Raw genomic sequence first — 22056 nt, 5'->3', positions numbered from 1 at the left:
CAGCACACCACAACACAGCACTAGCAGGAGATGAACACAGTAGAGTAAAGGCCAGCCCAGGACCCAGGAACCAGGAGTGATGCATCGAGGCTTTTGGCGAGAAACTTAGAAAAAAACCATAAGAAAAGGTTTTTCCCCTTGTGCTTCACATAAAGTGGCAGTTCCCACTTCCCAGTGAAGTCATAAACACATATAGAGGGTTTCCAGTTAGTGTTGCTAACCTTAAAAATCTAAAAGAAAAAAAAGAAAAAAAATATTTACATGAATATGAATACTTTTATAATTTCGTTTGAATATATCGTAGTTACAAAAATATTTACTCGTTTCGATAATATCAAGAGAAAATATCGAATAGTTCGATATATTCGATATATATTTGCATCTCTAACCTATTACCGTGCCCATGTCTACCTCTGTAATCACTCTACGAAAATCACTTAAATATTATTGACGAATGAAAACGTCGTCTGTGACATGTTTTGAATATGATGTCGAGGCAAGACAGCTGAAGAAATTTAAATTTTGACGAATGTTGAATACTAAATTTGTACTAAACGATTATTTTCCCTATTTGTGGTGCTGGTTAGGATGGGCTGTGTAAATAGAATAGGGCGCAGTATTTGTTTTGTAATTAGTTTTAGATTAGAACATTCAATCTCTTCTGGGTGACAGGCCCGTAGTCAGAGAATGAGGAGAAAAATTAGTCTCTACCGGTTATGAATTTGTTTTAACCTCAATGACAGCGTTTGTGAAGTCGGCTGTAAGGGTACGTATACATATATAGTGTTATATTACTATTTGGAAATATAAATTATTTGAAAGGTAATAAAATGTAGCGGTTTATAATAATAAAGCTAAAGAAAGTGTAAATGATGATAATTCTAACATTTTAAAATGTTCATAAGGTGAAGTTATTGATCATTAAGATGATTGATTGCATGATTGATTTTGTTTAATTGATACACCTAGAATTGGGTTTTCGCCTGTTGGCAATGAGTCCCTGCCCCTTACTCACCCAATTTCTGAAGCCTCTTCCTCAAGTCCTTTCCCCTTTTCACCTAGATTTTTTTTTATTTTATAGAAATCTGATTATTGAAAATGCCCAAAACATGACAAAACCTGGTTTGTAATGAATATGCAGGTTGTAACATTCATGGAAGTCGTCATTTATATCAGCATAGCTTTAAGTAAATGAAAGTTACGGCTGTTAACCCCAGCAGGTGTGGCTTTGCCCTGAAAAAAAAAATGTAATTTTATAGTTTAGCACCTTCATAACAAAATTTGCCAAATACTTGTTAATTTAGTTGTAAAACCTTCTTTTAGGGGTTATTTTGAGCCAGGTTAGAAAGTTGTTACATTTAAATTATTTTCAAAACTTACATCGGTAGATGATTCGGTGTATTCATGTCAGTGTATCATTAGTACAATGTTAATTAGGCTATGTGTTTTTTTTTTTCTGTTTTGGTGCTACTTGTGTCAAGTATGAAATTAAATTAATAATTAAAATAGTTTTGTAAATTATCTAATGAGTGTTTTCATGACAGGCCTCAGAGTAGGTCACTTTTTCACTAGAAGTCAGTTAATTTTTAAAAGTCACTTTTGGTAAATATGTAGTTGGGCTGTATTTGCGGAAAAAAATGTTAAAAATCCGAAAATACTTTTATTCTATGCTCTTTAACTTCCTCTTTTCAATAAAAGCGGCGGAGGTAACAAATTCCAAATACTTTAGGAGATATCAAATTTTTAAATTTCATCATATGTAGTTGAGCGGTATTGGCAAAAAAAATGTTAAAAATCCGAAAATACCTTTATTAGATGCTCTTCAACTTCCTCTTTTCATTAAAAGCGGCGGAGATAAGAAATTCTAAATACTTTAGGAGATATCGAATTTTTAAATTTCATCACAATTATAGCAGTGCGTTCATGTGGCTTTCACAATTGTTTCTTGTTTACGAGCATCTATTTTTTTATTGGATAATGATGTCACGTGATTGTTCGTGATAGGCCAGAATTCAAATTAACCAATACGTGATTATTTACTTCATTTATTGTTTAAAACGGTGTTTAATTACCGCCTCCAACTTAGGCGAGTTTTTAACATTTCTAATTTTAAAGTCTTATTTTTTATTGTTGCGCAAGTAATACTTAAATAACAAAAAAAAAATTTACGTGAGTTGTTTCTGTTCATCCTTTGTCCCGGTTTGTTAGGTCAGGTCAGTTACATTATAAATACTTTAAAACTAAAGAACCATTGAAATAATTTCATATTATTTCTAATGTACGCTTAGTTTCAAAGTATTTATAATGTAAATGACCTGACCTAATCGACCATTTTCATTAATTAGGCATTCACAAACACACGGCAAAATAAAAAAATGGCGACGGTCGAATGATAAACACAGGTCTTGTATGCAAAGTAAGAACGGCGATATCTCCTAAAGTATTTGGAATTTCATCTCCGCCACTTTTAATGAAAAGAGGAAGTTGAAGAGCATCTAATAAAGGTATTTTCGGACTTTTAACATTTTTTTTCGCAAATACCGCTCAACTACATATGATGAAATTTAAAAATTCGATATCTCCTAAAGTATTTGGAATTTCTTACCTCCGCCGCTTTTAATGAAAAGAGGAAGTTGAAGAGCGTCTAATAAAGGTAATTTCGGATTTTTAACATTTTTTTTCGCAAATACCGCTCAACTACATATTTACCGTCACTTTTGGTCACTAGGTATATTTTGATTAAAATCACTTTTTGTCAATTACAAAATGCTGCATGTACCACATTAATGTAAAATTATTTGTTTTTTAATATTTTTTTTTTAATTATCAATAAATCTTCCCTTGGCAACAAAGTTAAGCGGAGACCATAAACATGTGTTTACTATCCAAACAACAAGTCATTTTTTATCTAACTGAATTTTTGTAATTCGTGTGGAATTATATAAATGTGAAATTGTTCTTTCATGTAGTTATAGATCCAATTTTGCATTTAAAGAGTGTTTTATTATAATTATTTTAATGATACTCTTGAAGATACTGAATACACTATTGCTTTGTTTTAATGATTGCCTGATTTTGTGATACTTAATTCACTCAGGTGTTAAGGGTTAGGTGAAAAAAAATTATGGTTGAAAAAGGAAGAGCTTCAGAGGAAACAGAAGAGGTACTTGATGAAACTAATGAAGAGAAGCTTAAGTGTTTGAGAAAAGAGGACGAGGCAAGTGTAAGATTAAAAAGGGCTGTTGCTCAGCAGAACATGGAAGAAATAGGAGCATAGCACAAGCTATGCTTGAGGCTGTACATAATGTAAGAAAAGAAAAAGCTGAAAGAAACATGTTGTAGACAATATTTGGTTCTCCATTGAAAAAAGAAAATAAAAAATTATATAAGATATTTTTTATAAAAGGCTTAATATCAATTAAATTAAAATTATGAATTTATGAAACTAATACCAGTGTTGTGTTGGAATTATTATAATTTATCTATCTGGAATTTTGAAAAGCAAAGTCATTGTTGTTTGAAGAAACTGTGGACTTAAAATGGACTTTGAAATGTCATTAACCCTCTGTCAGGCTCAATACAGGTTATAACACATAAGGGCGCAATGTATATATTGTAGACAAAAGTTTAATGCACTTTTCTTATATTGTTAACATAACTATAGTTATAAAAATTAAGTGTTGTATTTGATGTCTGTGATTAAAAGTTTTTGCCCAGTGGCTTATAAAATTTGAATATTCTTAGGTAGGCTATCTATTAAAGTACTTAATAGTACTACTTAAAAGTACTGACAGAAAGGAAATAATAATAATATACATACATAGAATACTTTGAAAATTTATAAAATTTCACAAACTTTTAAGTGTTTCTTAAGAATTTAATGGTTATTGATATGATTGTAACTTACAAAACTATACGTTACATAGGCCTATACATACATCAGCTAAGAAAATAATAACTCATTCTTGAGTCCACTGAAGGCCTTTCCAGTTCGGAAGTATCTAGCTAAATTGTCATGGCCTTATACAAATTTTTTTCACAGATGTTATTTCTTTAAAAAATTATAGCAACAAATTAGTAATTTTTACTGTACACTTCCGACATTGGTAGACTGATAGTTATTATAGCATAATTCAATAATCATGACAGAATGCTCCAAGCAAAAATATTCATCAGAATTCATATGCAAAAAATTTTGCTAGGCTTGTCGTTTTCCTTTTGACAGAGCAAGTTCTGCAGTGCTTGCATTTTTTCACCCCCTTTGTTCTTGGAACATCTTCAAGTTAAAATGGTGGTCGGTACTCTCTAGGCTTTTGTTGAAGAGAACTTGGAAACCCTTTGGTGATAACGCTTTTTCCCTGTTCCTCTACCAATTGTAGAGAAAGTGTTTTAAAAAATATCCCCTGCTCTTAACTTTGACAAGGCCGCGGCTAGTCCCTGTTATTAGAGGCGCGTCTCCGGCTGCTCAGGGGCGGTAGATTAGGGTTCGTGCCTCGTGGCCTAAGGGATATAGCCTGCCCAGGATGACTTCAGGAAATAAAGTCCGAATGAAGTTTTTATGGTTTTATGCACGATAAAACATACCCTTTACATGGGCTACCGCGGTCCCGCCTGTGGCAATCTCAATAAGGGCGATGCCCGGTTCCGCGCACTTTAATTTCCCCGCACACTGCAAGGGGCGTCCAACCTGTACTGTAATCGCGACTAAAAAGGCCTAGCTGTGGAGCGACGTCTCCCTGCGTCCACCTCCCTGCGTCTCTCGAGCGCGACTGCTCTCCCACGTGCCGCGCAAGCGACTCCCCTCCCACGTGCCGCGACCTTGACTCCCTCCCTCCGTGAGCCCGCGGAACGCGCGGATTGGCCACAGGCGGAGAACCACGGCCTAGGCGCCCGGTGAATAATACGAATAAAATAAATGAAATATGAACTATAAAAACAAATTAATCTGAAATGAAATACAATACAAAATAAGTACATACAAAAGGAAACACAAGTCTACACTGCACCCTCGGCGAGTAGAAACACTTCCACGAAGCAACACTCGGCAGGAGAAGGCATTGGCGTGACATATAGGCCTGTAAGAGTTAAGGAGGCCTTTGGGCCGACGTCAAATGCCCCGCCCTCCGACGAGGCCAATATGCACACCAATGCCTCTCATTTACATGTTTCACTTTGGTCTTCCATGTCGAAGCACTGGGGCAGCAGGGTGATGTGGGTGACCTGATGGGTATGGGCTGGAATAGTGTGTTTGTTCCACTTGAAGTACGGGAGTAATTGCATGACACTACAGCGGGGTCCGTTGTTGGGGGGTTGTGTTGTTTTCGGCACTGTATGCCACTGATAGTCCTCAAGGTACTTGGGGGGCCTACGTGTTCGCGATGGGCGAAGGGTGACGGGGTTGGGAATGGAAACTGTCCCTCCGGATTGGTCGTTGGGTGGCGACCTGAGAAACACATCATTGCCATTGCTTGGCTCCTGCGAAGTTACCTCTATCCCCTTAAGAGTGTCCTGCCCTGACATTCCCGCCACTGTCCGGACCACGGATTCGCAGATGCTTCGGCAGCACCACTTGGCCTGCGCCCGCCCCTCGCGGTGAGGATGCCTCCCCTCCATCTCAGTCTCCTCTCCCTCCGAATCTGGCTCCGTGACCGTGACTTAAAAAATGGCATCTGACAAACTAAAGTCTGGCGGCCACCCCTTAAATGGCTCCTGATAGTCTGACTCCTCATCAGTGAAATCCGGCCACGCCACTGTTTCGGATGTGTGGCTCGGTAGATGGCTACCTAAGGTTTCGTGTTCTGTGTCCTGTCCCTGGTTTTCTACTTCGGTTGACGGAGTTTCGTCCCATGGCGCGGGTGAGTTCCCCTCCTGACAACTCGTACCTGCTGGCACGGCACCTGTCAATAACAGCTGTTCTTCCCTCGGGGACTCGGGACCGTTATACTCTCGTGCTTCGATTCTCTCCTGGTCAGTTGTTTGTTTCCCAGTTTCGAAACCTGGTGGGGTTTTTCCCACTGCATTGCTGTTCGTGAATGGTGGGTTGCATGTTATTAGGCGAAGGTCGTCCCTATGAATTTTGGCCGGCCTACCATTCGGTGTGCGCACTGTGTATGAAGTTGGTCCTATTTGCTTCAACACCAACCGTGGCTCTGACCACTTTGGTGCCAGCCCGGCACAGAAATTACGTCTTTTCGACGACAGGTGATGTTGACTGACGTATACCCAGTCCCCGGGTTCCAGAGGAGGGGGTGGGCGTTCGGTCTGTGGCGTGTGACTTATTAGGTACTGTTGCTGGTTGTGTCGTGCTTGTTCCCTTTGCTGTTCTATTTCTGCCCTGAGATCGTTTCCCAGGGGGCCCACAGTGGCTGCTGCCGCTACCCGGCATTCGCCTGGAAGAGCTAGAGTCTGCCCTTGTAACAACTCTGCCGGTGAATAACCTGTGACATTGTTTGTACGTCTCCTGAGACAGTACAAGAGCTGAGGAATGTGGATATCCCATTTAGAATGATCCTTCCCCAACCTGAGACGGAGTTGGACCTTTATGTCCTGATTCCTCCATTCGGTGGGGTTGGTACGGGGGTGATAGGTGGGGGTGGTGTGTTGAGTGACGTCCCACCTACGGCAATTCTCTCGCCATCTTCTGCCCGCAAATTGACAGCCGTTATCTGTCAGAAGGATTGTGGGATAGCCGTAGCGGGGAAAGACTTCCCCCTCCAACAGGGCCGCTATTGTTCCCACTCGGACGTTAGTGACGGGGAAAGCTTCAAACCAGCGCGTGAACATGTCCGTTATCACTACAAGAAAACGCTTTCCCCGTGTCGTACGGGGGTAGGGGCCCATAATGTCCAACGCTACTGTGTGAAAAGGTTTCTGGGGTCTGTGAGGGCGCTGCTGCTCCTCTCCGTCAGCACGGCGTGCCTTACGCTGCTGTCAGGCTTGACACTCACGTACATGATCCCTGACATCCCGGGTAACCCCCGGCCAGTGGAATGTTTTACGCAATTCGTCCAGAGTTTTTTCCGCGCCTGGGTGGCCTGCTAAGTCATGATTGTGAAAAAACTTTATGGTAGCTTTTCGTGCTCCCATGGGTACGTGGGTGCGCCAGGCCTCCATATCCCCTGGCGTGCATGTCTAATACGCCATCTACGCACCGCTGATAAGGAAGAACCTGCCGGCCATAGACCTCCACAGCCTCCTGCGTTGCCGTGTCGCCCTGCTGAGTTTGTCGCACGGCCTGCAGTAAGTCTGACAAAGTGTTTGGGGGCCTATTGTCTGGCTCGGGGTTTGCCTGGGTGGTGACATACAAAGCTGCGCATGGCGGATTTTCCGGTGGTGTCGGTGCACTACCCTGAGGAGGCAACAGGTCCTCCCAACTGTTGTCGTCCTGGTACGTGGTGTCTGGGTCTGGGTGACGGGAAAGCTCATCTGCTAGCTGGTTTTCCCGTCCCGGCACATGCTCCACACAAAAATCATAATTCTGTAGTGTCATTGCCCACCTTGTGAACTTAGATTTACTGCCTTGCATAGAATCTAACCACTTCAAACACTTACTGTCTGTGCGTAACGTGAACCTCTTCCCCTCCAAGTGGTGCCGGTACTTCCGCACTGCCCACACGACTGCAAGGCACTCTTGTTCGTTCGCGTGGTAGCAGCGTTCGGCTGGCCCGAACTTTGCACTAGTGTACTCCACCACGTGCCGTTCCCCATCCTCACCCAGCTGGTAGAGTACCGCCCCCATGCCTACCTGACTAGCATCTGTTTGGAGGTAAATATGAGATTCTGGCCTCAGCCAGGGTGTGGCATTCCCGGAACAATTGCTTGACTTTGGCAAGGGCGCGGTCAGCTTCTGGCGTCCACCGGAACTTGTGCTTGGGGGAAAGGAGATCTGTCATGGGGGCGGTGACAGTGGCAAAATTGGGGATGAAGGACCGAAGCCAGTTAAGTAATCCTATGAGGCGCTGTAGTTGCTTCCGTGTGTGGGGCGCAGTCTTGGACTCAATCACCTCCAGTTGTTCCGGAATTGGCCGGCACCCCTCTGCATTGACCACATGACCCAGAAATTCCAGTTCTGCTGCCCCGATGTGGCATTTGTGTGGCGCACATGTCAGGCCGTGTCTGGCCAGCCGCTCGAGGACCATGGCAAGATGCTGCGCATGCTCCTCCCATGTCCGTGACCAGATGATCACATCGTCCAGGTAGGCCGTGACAAACTTGCCAACAAACCCATCCAGGATGCGGACCATCATGGTCTGGAAGGTTGCGGGGGCGTCCATCAGCCCGAACGGCATGGCACAGAACTGGAATCTGCGACCGTCGGGGCCAGTGAAGGCGGTCTTGGGGCGGTCTTCTGGGCGTACGGGCACCTGCCAATATCCGGACTTCAGGTCCAGTGACGAGAAGATACGGGCATCCCCCAACCCGGCCAGTGCATCTGTGATGTTAATTAAAGGAGGTGGTGCAGGTACAGTGATTGAGTTTATCGGTTTGAAATTAACGCAGAACCTAAGTGAGCCATCTTTTTTCTTTGCCATTACCACTAAGCAATTATATGGCGACTCACTTGGTTCCACGACCCCATCTCTCAGCATCTCGTCAATTTGAGCCTGAATCACCTCCTTTTCTCTGGGCCCGAAACCAAGTGGTTTCACGAACCGGGGCTCGTGGGGGCGGGTGGGGATGGTATGCTCGGTGACATTGGTGCGCCGTAACATGTCAGTGGCTGCAAATACCTGGGGCTGCTGGGCCAAGACGTCCTCAAACATTGGTACAAACTCACGTGGGACCTCGTTGCGTAGATCAGCCAATGAGACAGGGTGTGTGGGTTGTGGGGGGGTTGGCTGTCCTAGGCAATACATGGTCCTCCGGCCCTGCCGGCCCACGTGCACCTTACCCTCTCTAACATCGATCGTGGCATCCTCCTGGACCAACCATGGTAGGCCCAGGATGAGGTCGTCCCTCAGACCTCGTACCACCAGGGCAGTTGTTCGACTCGACTGATCTCGCACGGTGACAGTTACCTCGGCGCGCCCAGATGTGAGCGCGCAAGTCCCCTCTGTGGCCAGCTGGACGTCCTCCTCGTCGGGCTCCAGGTCCCCATCTGGCACCAGGTGGGTCGCGACGTATGTGTGGCTGGCCGCGGTGTCCACCAAGGCCTGAACTGGATGTCCGTTCAGTAGGACGGGCACCCGGAGCAGCATGCCGGTGTTGTCCCCAAGTCGTCCCAGCCTGGACGGTCCGTAGTCAGGCACTGCAGGTGCGACCTAGGCCATCGGTGATGCCTGTTGATGGGTGGTGCTCGCCGACGACCTGGTGTGGGATGCTGACAGGTGATGCGCGCCGTGGCTGTCAGGCGTGGCAGTCAGCTGCGGTGCAAGCGTGCGTGCTGGGCGTGTAGTAAGGGAGCAATGGCCAGCTGATCTACTGCTCCCTACTGGCAGTTTCCCGTCTGGTGTTCCCTGCCTTCCTTCTTCATCCATACCTCGGACCTGGTAGGGCACGCATTGTGCCAATGGTATTCTTCTGTCCTGCAGTACCTGCACCGCGGTGGCCGACCGGCCCCTCCCTCCTCCTGGTCTGGGCGCCGCTCTTCACGACGATTCGCTCGCTCCTGTCGCGGCCCGATGGGGGGCTGCAGGTTCCGCAGAGGCGGCAGGCCCCCATAAGGGACTAATGCTCGGGCGTCTGCCGGTGCCACTGCCTCCCGGGGTGTTGCTGACCTCGGCACTGGTGGTGCCCTGCGCACGGCCCCGGCCGAGCGTAGATCCTCCTCGATTTCCCTGGCCAGATCAACGAAGTCTGCTAGTGGCAGCCCTGTGGCGCTTCGCAGGAACGGTCGCAACTCCGGCATGACCAGCTCGCACACGATTGACGTGACTCCGCTCATGAGCTCGGTTCCCCCTAAGCGCCGATGTAGGCGAGCCTTGTTGTAGATAAAGGCTTCGACCTCTTCTCCTTCCGCCTGTGGGCGGCAGAACAGCTGACGTTGCGCCTCCGCGCGTGCCCTCGGTCCGTCAAATCGTCGCTCCACTGTGGTGGCAAACTCCTCCCAGCCTGCGTAAATGTCCCCCGTTTCGGCCCACCAGGCCTGGGCTCTGCCCCGGAGCTGACCACTGACCCGCTCCACCCAACACTCCACTGGCACGTTCAAGAGACGTTCGCGACATGCCTGAATGAAGACTCGCGGATTTTCGTGGGCTTGTCCCGCAAACTCCGGTAGTGCCGCCGGTGCCCCTACTGATCGGACTATCGGTTGTGCCTGTACGTGTCCTTGTTGCACCACCTCGTACTCGCACCTGTGACACACAAAAGTCCGTCTCGGAACTGGAGAAATTCACCCCGATCGGTGCACGCGCGATGCTTCACTATCCCGCATCCATGGCACTTAGCTGTTTCTCCAGGCTGCCCGCGACAGCCAGCCGCACTGCAAGTTTCCTGTTGCCCGCGCCTCTCTCTCTGCTGATCTGACTCCATTTTAATGTTCAGTGAACATGAACATATTTCTCCCGCGTGACCTCCCGCAATATCATTCGTAGCCCGCGGCAATGAACACCATCCGCACCTGCCCTCCATGTCCACAGCAACTTCCCGTATGTCTTGCATGACGTCACCCGACTCACACAGTCCTAACAATGTCACAATAATGTTCTCACAATGTTCGGTAGTTATCTCGACATCGCGCGCGGCTGACGGTACGACTTGGGTTGGGTTACACGCAGAGCGGAGTTGCGATAAGGCGCGGAGCGGAGTCGAGTTGCGATAAGGCGCGGAGATGCGAGCGTGAGACGCGTAACTAAGAAGCTTCTCAGGTCATCCCTTATCTGTAACTCGCCGCGCCGTCTTCCTGTCCCCCCGTTCGTACTGTCGCGTCACTGGGTTTTACCGACTTGAAAAATTTTGAGTTTCTAATTTGAGAAAATTTGAAAGTTTGTAAGTCGTGGCCACACGAGAAGGGCGCCAATTGACAAGGCCGCGGCTAGTCCCTGTTATTAGTGGCGCGTCTCCGGCTGCTCAGGGGCGGTAGATTAGGGTTCGTCCCTCATGGCCTAAGGGATATAGCCTGCCCAGGATGACTTCAGGAAATAAAGTCCGAATGAAGTTTTTATGGTTTTATGCACGATAAAACATACCCTTTACATGGGCTACCGCAGTCCCGCCTGTGGCAATCTCAATAAGGGCGATGCCCGGTTCCGCGCACTTTAATTTCCCCGCACACTGCAAGGGGCGTCCAACCTGTACTGTAATCGCGACTAAAAAGGCCTAGCTGTGGAGCGACGTCTCCCTGCGTCCACCTCCCTGCGTCTCTCGAGCGCGACTGCTCTCCCACGTGCCGCGCAAGCGACTCCCCTCCCACGTGCCGCAACCTTGACTCCCTCCCTCCGTGAGCCCGCGGAACGCGCGGATTGGCCACAGGCGGAGAACCACGGCCTAAGCGCCCGGTGAATAATACGAATAAAATAAATGAAATATGAACTATAAAAACAAATTAATCTGAAATGAAATACAATACAAAATAAGTACATACAAAAGGAAACACAAGTCTACACTGCACCCTCGGCGAGTAGAAACACTTCCACGAAGCAACACTCGGCAGGAGAAGGCATTGGCGTGACATATAGGCCTGTAAGAGTTAAGGAGGCCTTTGGGCCGACGTCAACTTCATTTCCATTTCCAAAATATATTACTTGCACATTGATGCCACTTTTATTGAGCATTGAAAAGAAAATTGCCATTTGCTATCGATGACAGATTTTTGCATCATTGTAAGTAGAGCACAATTTATCAACTACGTCTACTCCATTTTTAGTTTTGGGGTAAAATATCATTACCTACTGCAGGTTTTTTTTATTTTCAGTAAACTGATCAATTGCATCATAAAATACAGACTGGAAACCAAAATCACATTTTTCCATTTCTTAGGAACGTAAGAAACATTAGTTGCTTCTTCTCTGAATCCAATAATACTTGATGATTCTGCTCTGCCCTTGTCTGACAAAAATTCTTGTGAAGAGGAATCATGAAGGGCATGAGTCAGAATTGCTGACTGTGATTAACTTGAGTCCTCCAGATTGAGACCAAGATATTTACCCGTTTACTTACCTCATTTGGTGCCAAAAATATATTAAAGATTGGGTTTTGAATGAATAAATTATAGAGTAATGCCTCATTGATATACGGGTCATTAGAGATGATGAAAGTTGGTAAGATAAATTGGTGGGGGGAAATGGGAGTACCCTGACAAAACCCACCAAAACACTGCATCATAAGCCATGTTTTTCACTTGCGAAAAACTTTGGTTCATTCCCACCAGTTATCAAACCCAGAGGTGAGTGAGTGGACCAATTAACCACCATGGCACTGTAAGGTTTTGTGTCACACGTTTATGCACAGAAGCTCTAAGACAGGGTTCCCGCATGCAGGGAAAATCTGAGAATTGAAAACATCACTCCAAAACCTGGAAAACACTGGGAAACTAACAAAATTTTGTTACCAAACTGGTTATGTGTTTTTTAATACTAGTGTGTTCCTTTGATTTCTTCAATTCAGACTGTAGCTTTAATCACAGATTCATGTGCAGTAGAAAAGCCATCTGTTTTCGTCATCAATTTAATGAAGTGAAACAATGTATCAACTGTGTAATGATTTAATGATTTGAAACAATCAAAAAACAATAGTTGCTCATATCGTCACAATCAAATGTCAATAGTCATTGACATGGTCACAATCAATAATGTATTGTTTCAAAGTTTGATTAAATATAATGATTTTACATTACAGACTAACAAAGTTGGTTGCATAGCATTGATGGAAATGGTAACATTGTAAATTGTAAATGGCAAATTAAATGATAAATTAAACATTTTGTGTGTGTTTGAAAGTGTTGCAATTAGTATTTGTATTTAATATACCTATTTGTCATCTTGCAAAATGATGATTGATGAACTGGAAAAAAAAGGTTAGTTGGACAAAAAAAGGAAAACTCAAAGAAATTGTCAAAATAACTACTGTGTGAAACCTGTAAGGGGATAAGTAGGGTCCAAACTACTTGCATACTGATTGGTGTTCATAAATTATGAGTCATTTGGGGGGTTGAGATCGTATATGCAAACAGTCACTACATGAATGTGCCTAGTTAGGGAATGTGGTTGTCATCATTCAAGTGCAAGTTGGATACAACTATTGTGAGAAAATATTTAGTCCAGTCATTTGGGAGTTTTACCTTTGAAGTATTCTGGGAGTTTTGAAAATATGTATGCTTATATATTTTGATGTGCTCTTTTCAAGTTTTCTTTTCACCACTAGGTTACTTATTTGCTGCTTGTGCCGCCATTTTAGAAAAATGGTGCCCAAAAACAGTTAACTGAGCATATCTCTTTTCTGACTCATTTTATGGTGAAAATAGTTATGTAATAAATAAAACTAAAGGAAATTTGCTATAATTCATTTCGTAACTTTTTTTTGTACATTCAATAGTTTCAGCACACAATTATCACAAAGTCTACTTCATTTGCGAAAAAAAAACTCATTTCAACACCACCATGAGGTAGAGTAAGTGGCACTTTTTTTTTGTGGTATCCCCAGTAGGCCTAATCCACATAATGCACTAATTATAATTTTCAGTCCAATCTCCTTCGCTTCGTTATTCTTGATGGACCAGGTTTTGCGGGGTTGTCATCTTCAGAACTGGGCGAAACATCAAATCAAAATTTCTTCTAACTTATCCATAGAGTTATCAGCTTCATTATAATCATATTCTTCCTTGATTTTGTTAAAAGTTTGCTTGAAAACAGTCTCTGTTTCTTCCTCTTCATTGCTATCTTGTAGTTGAACTTGCAAATTATCACAGGCATCATTGCAATTTTTGCAAATAACAGAGAACTTTAACCCAGCCTTTCTCCATCCAATGGCTCCCTGACATCCCTTTTTGCATTTGCAAAAAATAAGTTTCAACAAGGTTTCAGGAGCTGGTGGTTCAAGTGTAGTGACAGAATTAGCCCATCCTAGTTTTTTTTTCCATCTCCATCGCTCTACATTTTGTTCAACTTCATACCACCGCTGGACCTGGTGATTGGTTCAGAACGAATTTTGTGCTTCTGCTTCTGTTGGTGGCAGTGCTGGAATGTTAAATTACATGCTGATTTTGTAAAGCATATATATATATATATATGTTCAACATACTTTTCACACCACTATACCTGTATAATGCAAGGAGAAAGCGTTCTGCAGTTTAAGCAATCATCTCTTGGTCAGCATTTGGGTTTTTGAATACAAGCTCGTTAAATCTGGAGTTTTTCAGAGTACATTGTCACATTTGGTTTTTCCTTGATTAAATAGTGCTGATGTATCGCAGCCACTGAAGGCGTGCAAGAGTTATCAGTGAATGTTTTATGAATGATACTTTTTGTTAAATATATTTGTTGCAAATATTTTTATTTTCCTGGTTTGAGAATGTATATGTTTGACTACATAGATATAAGCATCAAAAGAATAAGATCCATGTTTCCGGAATTGCACTGGCATTATGTGGATTAGGCCTACTGGGGATACCACAAAAAATAGCACCACTTACTCTACCCATGGTATTGTGGAAATTATTTGTTTTGCCAATACACGTGTTGGAGTAGACTTTGTGGCAACCGTGCGGTGAGACTATTGATTTAAAAAAAAAGGTTACTTCATGAATGATAGATCATTTCATCTAGTTTAATTTATTATGTAACTATTTTTATCTTAAAATGAGTAGGAAAGGAGATATTCTCAAAGAACTGTTTTTGGCTATTTTTGTCAATATGGCGGCGCAAGCGGCAAAGATATGAGATGGCAAAGTGAAAAGTCAAAAAGAGCACATCAAAATTTATAAGCATACCAATTTTGAAAACTCCTGGAAAACTTTCCAGGTAAACCCCTTTTTGAGCACCTAACAATTGGGTTAATTGGCTCATGACAGGAGATGGTAAATTATTGTGCAGAGTTTTTTTTTTTTTTTACAAGTTTGGACTTTTTTTATGAGTTATCTACATGTGTGTTATGATAGAAATAACAAAAAAAGAAAATCATGACGTTTTATTGATTGCCATTTGTTCAATAAACTCGTTTGTTTCCATTTTGTTTGAACATGTCAATTTAATAACAGTGGAAGTACAGTATTTTATTGTTTTTGATTTATGTCTTACCACCAATTAGGGAAGGAACATGAAACACTTTGATTGCATGAACCTATGATAAGTTCTTGACGACTTGCATACATCCAACCTGCATTCAAATTAATAGTTTGGTTATTTCCAAATGGTGAACCTACAAATCAGAGCTCTTTGTTACATGATTCTACCTGAGAATGTTGTTTACAATTCTTGGTTTTAGAGACGTAAGATCTTCATTCACCAAGGCTCTATCCAAGGTTTTGTTTTAAATAAACTGTATTAAAGAAAATGGTGTGAAACAAAAGTTGCAACTGCAATATAAATTACAAAATTGTTTATTCATCAGTCCTGAGAAAACTTAAAAAACAGCACCTACTTTTTTATGCTGCTACTGTATACGTTTTTCTCCATTAATATATATCTATTATCACATAGTGTAATTTTTTTATTTATTTTGTCATTTTCCTGGCTCATTCCTTGACATAACACAGAACATATAGCCTACTGATAACAAGTAAATGCTGTATATTATAAGCTACTTTATAATTTAAAATTCAAGCAATAAAGTGAATGCTTACAAGTTGTGGGAGAATTAATTGTTCAAAATGTTTATACTATGGAGAAGTTTCAATATTAATTTTTGTTTTTAGATTCGTCCTTTCCTGCCGACGGATCAGCCCAACGATGTAGTGTGTGTCAGTGCCCTGTCACACTTGAATCAAATAGTATTAAGTGGCCAGAATTGTTTTACAGTTGACTATGCATTGCCTGTCAATTACACCCAGAACCAAATTTTTGAATTGTCTGTGCAACCAATGGTTAGTTATGTTTTGCAAGGTAAGTGTGTATCTTATACTAGGTACTTTACATTGTTAGTTTTATTTACAGGTCTAAATAGAATATTAGGGAGGTTTGTTGATTTCATTAGAAATATATTTCTTAACATGTTTCTTGTCAGTACAAGCAGCTTTTTGTTCGGTTTGTTTGTGAAGTAAGAAGACTGTGTTTCTTGTAGTCTGTAATTTAAAACAGCTTATGTGATTTTTCAAATTTTTATTTATAAAAGAATCAAAATTTTCTCAATTAAGTAATGAGTAGATGTATTTGCAAGTTAGATGTAACATTTTATGGCTTCTTAAAGGAATTTACATGATTTATAAGATTACTTGAAAACATTTTTCTTATTGCTTTTATACATTTTTATGGTACAAAAATAAATATAATAAATGGTTAGAAATGATAGCAATAAAATCTATAGGTACAAATTCTCAGGTACAAATTTTTCATTACATTCTAGTTGAATTAAAATTTAATGGACAAATTTTTACCTTTAGAGTGTTTGTAGTTGTCCACGTAAAATAATAAGTTATTGTCTCCCAGTGGTTACAGGCTGGACCTTGTTAACTAAAATGTGTCAAAATGTGAAAAATTTTCTATAGATATTATTGATACTCTGCCTGGAATTAATAACAGAAACTCAGAAAATTTAAGTTATGAAAAAAAAAATTTACATCGGAAAAGGGGTACAAATTAATGGAGTATTTGTAATAGAAACATTGGGGAAAAATATTCACTAAACAGTCAAAACAACATTTGTTTTCCTCTTCTTACAAATAAGCCTAACTATATACACAGCTAAAGAGTTATGTGTAATACACATAAGCAGAAAATGGTATTACACAATGAAGGGTATCACAACACTCGAACTATATTTCACATTATATAGACTGTCAGTGCCATCCAACCCTATTGTGTTGTGTGCAGAGAAAGGCTTAAAAGATGTTTGATCTCAAGTACTGTTAATGCTAGGCACTTCCGCTGTTTCTTAAAGTGCATTCCAAGCGCACACTGCAGCTACAGAGAAAGTTTTAGAACAGGCACCGGATGATGATGAATAGGAATTAACAAAGACAAGTTGCTCTTGGAACGAGTACCAATATTGTGACAGGAATTTAGGAAGTGAAATCTTTTAGCTGGATACGATGGGGAGTTTTAATGTTTGACATTTTTCAAAAGAATTTGGCTGTGTAGTTTTCGTATTTCGTCTAGTCTTAGCCATGAAAGCTTGTTGTAGTAAGGAGAAACATGGTGTTAGGTTTTTAAACCAGAAATAAAACGGTGCATACATTTGGAATTTTCTGAAGTCTAGTTTTTCATCGGTAAGGTCATTAGATACTATGTCACAATAATCGAAACACGGAAATGTGAGTGCCTGAACAGGATATTTTTTAATATGTTCAGGAAGAAAATATTTTAAACCTTTCAAAGAATGCAGCGTAGCTAGTGCCTTCCTGCTTTTGTTCGCAACATGCTCGGACCAGTGCAATGCGCTTTTGCCACCTTGCATACTTAGGTTCATGTAAGGCCCAAATATTTAACTGTGTTTATTTACAGTAAATTCTGGAAACTCTGCAGGGATAAAATCAAGCCATCTAGTTAGTATGTTTAATTGAATTTGGAGATGTAATTGTTAATCTTAAAAACCCCTTAAGGGTTGAATTTTGCAAAACATTAATACTGTGGTTGGTAGTTCTATGTTAATTATTGTACCCTATAGGGTAGTTACGGGCGTGATGGACCATTTTTTTTGTTTTACATATTATTCTGAATATTTGTGTTCAACGACATATATTATTAGTCCAAATGAAGTGCAGTGATGTTTCCTTTAGTTTTGGGACATAAATATGTAGAATCTGAATATTTGGTATAACTTTAACCCTTTTAAAAAAAGGTTGCATGGTCCATCTATTCCACAGTCCTTTGGGTGAGATGGTCCACATGGTATGGGATAAATGGACCAGGAATTATAAAATTTTATTAGAAAATCATAGTTTGCTAAATGCAACATTTCACTTTTTCAACTTTTTTAATACAATAAAGGCATTGCTAGGGACAGTAACAAAATATTAAATATGATTTTAAAACAATTGTAAAAATATTATTTTACTAACTAATTTCAGCTGAAAAGGATAACGGCATTAAAAATTACAGTTAACTATCAATCAAACTAAAATCTAAATATTAAAATATTGTGTTTCCAAATTAAATATTCACTCTGCCCTACGCCTTCCTTTTAGTAATATTTTTCCACATTCGTGACACACATTTTTATATTGACTGCAGCCTTCATGAAGCCAATAATGACACATTACACACTGAAACCACTCGTCGCACTTTTGTGTTTCGTTATAATCTTCTCCGCAGCCAACACATTCATTTTCATTCCACTCTTCTGGTAGACTATCGTCACTTTCATCATTTAGAACTGAAGAGTCTACACTTTCCGATGAATGAGGCAGACTTGAACTTCCTTTATTTATTCTTCCTCTTCTCGTAGAAAAATTGATTTTCCTCTTCTTTTCCATGATGTGTCCTCCTGATGATAAATTTGGCCTGTTTTTTTCACTTTTTGTTTTTGTTATTTTACTTGTTTGCATTTTTCTCGTTCTGCTCTTTTGTTCAATTTTTTTTCTTGCTCTTCTTTTCGTGTTTTTTTCTTCTCCTTCAACACTGCTACGTTTTCAGGAGAGTTGAGAATTTTGGCTAGATGTGCTGGTTTACCTCTTTGTCGTTCTAATTTAGCTTTTGTTACCAAGGGCACTGGAGAAATATCACACAGCATTTTACTGGATGTTAACTCTTTCGACGAAATGTTTTGCGGTATCTTTTCAGATGTAGCAACATTGCATCTTTTTACGTAAGCTGTCTCACTATCGGAAATCCCAAGGGACGGTGAAATGTTCTCTGTTGAGGTCCCTGGAAGAGAAGTTTGAGAAGTCACAGGCAAATAGGAGAGGTTCTCTGCCAAAGATCCTGGAAGAGAACTTTGAGAAGTCCCTTGGAAAGACGAAATATTCTCTCCTGAATTTACTACAAAACATGTTCTAGAACTGATGACACATTTTTCAGTCGGCGTATTAACATGTTCAGTTTCTGGCTGGGTCCCATCTGAAGTTAGGTTGTTTGCCATGAAGTTGTTGCATACCTTAAAGTAGTATGACTTCAGAGACTTAAAAAATTCCCGGTCTAATGGTTAGAGCCAATGTGTTGTGTGGCTTGGGAGACTCAACAAAATTATTCCGTTGCTCTCTGCAAATTCAAGCATTTCTGTGTTGGTAGTGTGTGATGTATGGCCATCCACTATTAGTAGAACATATCCTTGTGGTTTTCTTGGGGTGAAATGGTTTCGAAGCCAATCAAAAAAAATTTCAGAATTTACATAGGCAGATTTTTGTGACATCTTAACCACAGATCCCGGAGGCATTCCATCTGTGTACTCATCTTTAGAGTTCTTGCCCTTGAAAATACAATATGGAGGAATAAATGAACCTTCTCCATTCACACATGCCAGAATTGATATGGTTTCACCCTTTTCACTCGATGTGATCAAAGATGCATTTCGAGAACCTTTTTCTGCGATAACTTCTCCAGGCTTAATGTTTATTGGCAGACCCGTTTCATCCATATTGAATATATGCCTGGGCTTACCAATCAAGTGGTATTCAGACATTAACTCTTGAAGCAAATCATTCCCAAAGCTCGAGCTACTGACACTCCTTCAGCTTTTCTGACAGTGAGATCTGAATGCAGAGATAAAAATGTTTTTAGACAGTCGTATCCTGCCATTTGTTTTTCTCTGTCAAATTTATGGCTAAGATTCAAGCGTTCCGCCAAGTGAAAGGCCATCGATCGAACACTGTTTCTTGTTGGTGCAAATTCATGCTTTTGAAGTTTTTTAATGTGCTCAGCCATTTTTCTTTCATTTTCTTCACCTAACATAGATGAGGGACCAAGACTTTTTTTCGTGACATTATTGGATCGCCGTCTTCGTTTTAGCATTGCTTTGGGTATACCAAAATTTCTGGCAGCCTCATTTACACCCATCAGCTTTTTACCAACAGCATCAACCGCTCTATATAGACTCTCCTCTGTCCATAGGCCTCGAGTGGAAATGCCTTTACGCTGGTAAAATGTTGGCATTTTCCTGGGGGGAAAAGGGACCCAATAAATCAACTACTATAGTCTACTGATAAAATTAGTAAAAACAGCATGTCTCATGGTTTTAAGAACACATAGTTAAAAAAAATATATATATTTAAATTATCACATAAGGGTTTATTAGTGTACAATTTCCGAAGCAATGCGCCTAGCTGCTGTAACAATATTAAGGAAAACAAACCACGGTGCCCTAAGTATCACAATTATCTATATCTGTGAGTATAATTTTCTGACAAACGTGTTAAATTACTGTATTCATTGTGTAGCATTGCAGTATACATGCCTTTTCTAATAACAATATTGTTACTAAGAATGGGTTATGTTGCCAGTATATTTTATTCTGAAATTATAATTATTTAATAATCATGTTTCTTCTGTCATCCTTTCAACTTTGTTTTGCTAGTTATATTTACCTAATATTATGTGTAATGAGTTTTTTCTATTATTTAATTAAATTGGAATATTGTATTATAATTCAATATTACGTTTTTATTAGAATGCAGATGTTGTATAATGATTCTAGAACAAGGGACTGTGTCTGGGGTGATGTGTAGAAAGAGAGAGGCATAAGAGGCCTGTAAGTGCGAGTGAGATAGAAACGGTGATTCCCCACCAAGAGAGAGACAGAAACAATATCTCGTTACTGCGTGGGAACTGGAGGTGAACTACTCTCCCACAGTGTTGGAGAGAGGAGAAAGTGAATCCCCTGTTTCTATGTGTGGAAATGATTTTCAGTGTATATGTTCTATGTTCTGAGTGGCTTGTAATTGTTAGTGTGAATGAAGAGTGTATGTGATTGGTTGGTGAGGTCATGTGACTGCCCTTCCTGCGTGGAGGAACCAGTGCCATGATTTCACCAGTCGTCTGTCGATCGCGGCACCAGGAGGGCGCGTTCGGTGGCTTCTCACAAAATATGTAGTAATTGTGGAATAGAAAATTTAACGTCGGTAGATCGAGCCATGCCGAAGATAGTAATTTAATCATTTGTTGTTTTTGGAACTTTTTGGACATTTTTAATTAGAAATTGCGGCTACCGACATCGGTGTTTGGCTCATGGCGAAATTAGTTTTCGCTGGGTGCGGCCACATTTGAGGCCGCACTGATTTAGTGTACTTACAGTAAAATGTTACTGAAGGACTTAACCTACATTATTTTTCGTTAATTCTCATCGCCCGAGCTGCGAGTAATTCTCGACAGGCGGATGTACGAGTTGAATGAGTGAGAAAATTTTTGAAAGTGATTGGATTCGTCTGTGCAACATTCTATTTTGAAAAATAAAACAAAAACTACAATTGGTGCTTAACATCTTTTTTTATATATATTTATATATATATATATATAACGAACCGTTATAATTGTTATTATAATTAAAAGAGTAAAATGTTTGCAGGAGAATCAAACGTGTTTTTTTTCGAAATAAGTTATCAATTATTAAAATAGCATATATTTAATTGTTATTTTGATTTTATGTATATAGGCCAGTTATTTTATATAAAAAAACCTTGAGCCACAACCGGCTTCAACAATAATTTAAAATCTTTATCTACCGATTATTTTATTTAGGCTACTCTTCCTTAAAAATACCCTTTTCACACTACACATATACAAGTATACCATGTACACCACTAAAATAAGTGGTCCGTCTATCCCTAAATGTGTCTGGTCCATCTATCCCAAAACTATGGGAGAGATGGAGCAGTCAAAAACTACGATATTCTTTGGAAAACAAAGCTCCACGTAAGCTTACAGTAAAGCAGAAAGTTAAAATATACCCTTAACAATGTGAATATAATAAAATTATGCAATAAAATAGTCAACACATTAAAAGAACTGAATGCATTAAGAAGTTTTTCACCTACCTCGTTACAATATGCACATTTTACTTGTAAACTGGGTTACATAACATTCCAAAAACTTAATC

General features: G+C 40.8%; 1 protein-coding gene across 1 annotated transcript in view; it reads left to right on the top strand.

Annotated features, from left to right (window-relative positions):
* The first annotated feature begins 408 nt into the window (after positions 1-408).
* The window catches only part of LOC134529388 (kinesin-like protein costa), a 215075-nt gene continuing 193427 nt past the window's right edge, over positions 409-22056 (top strand). Inside the window, exons 1-2 of the mRNA XM_063363403.1 lie at positions 409-766; positions 15788-15974. Coding sequence (XP_063219473.1) covers positions 737-766; positions 15788-15974 — 217 coding nt within the window. The 5' untranslated portion in view covers positions 409-736. The remainder of the gene's footprint in view (positions 767-15787; positions 15975-22056) is intronic.

This window comes from Bacillus rossius, chromosome 2, assembly GCF_032445375.1.
Source record: "Bacillus rossius redtenbacheri isolate Brsri chromosome 2, Brsri_v3, whole genome shotgun sequence".
NCBI classification, from domain to species: Eukaryota; Metazoa; Arthropoda; class Insecta; order Phasmatodea; family Bacillidae; genus Bacillus; species Bacillus rossius.
The sequence above is the reverse complement of the archived record's forward strand: the minus strand, read 5'-3'. Positions and strand labels throughout refer to the sequence as shown.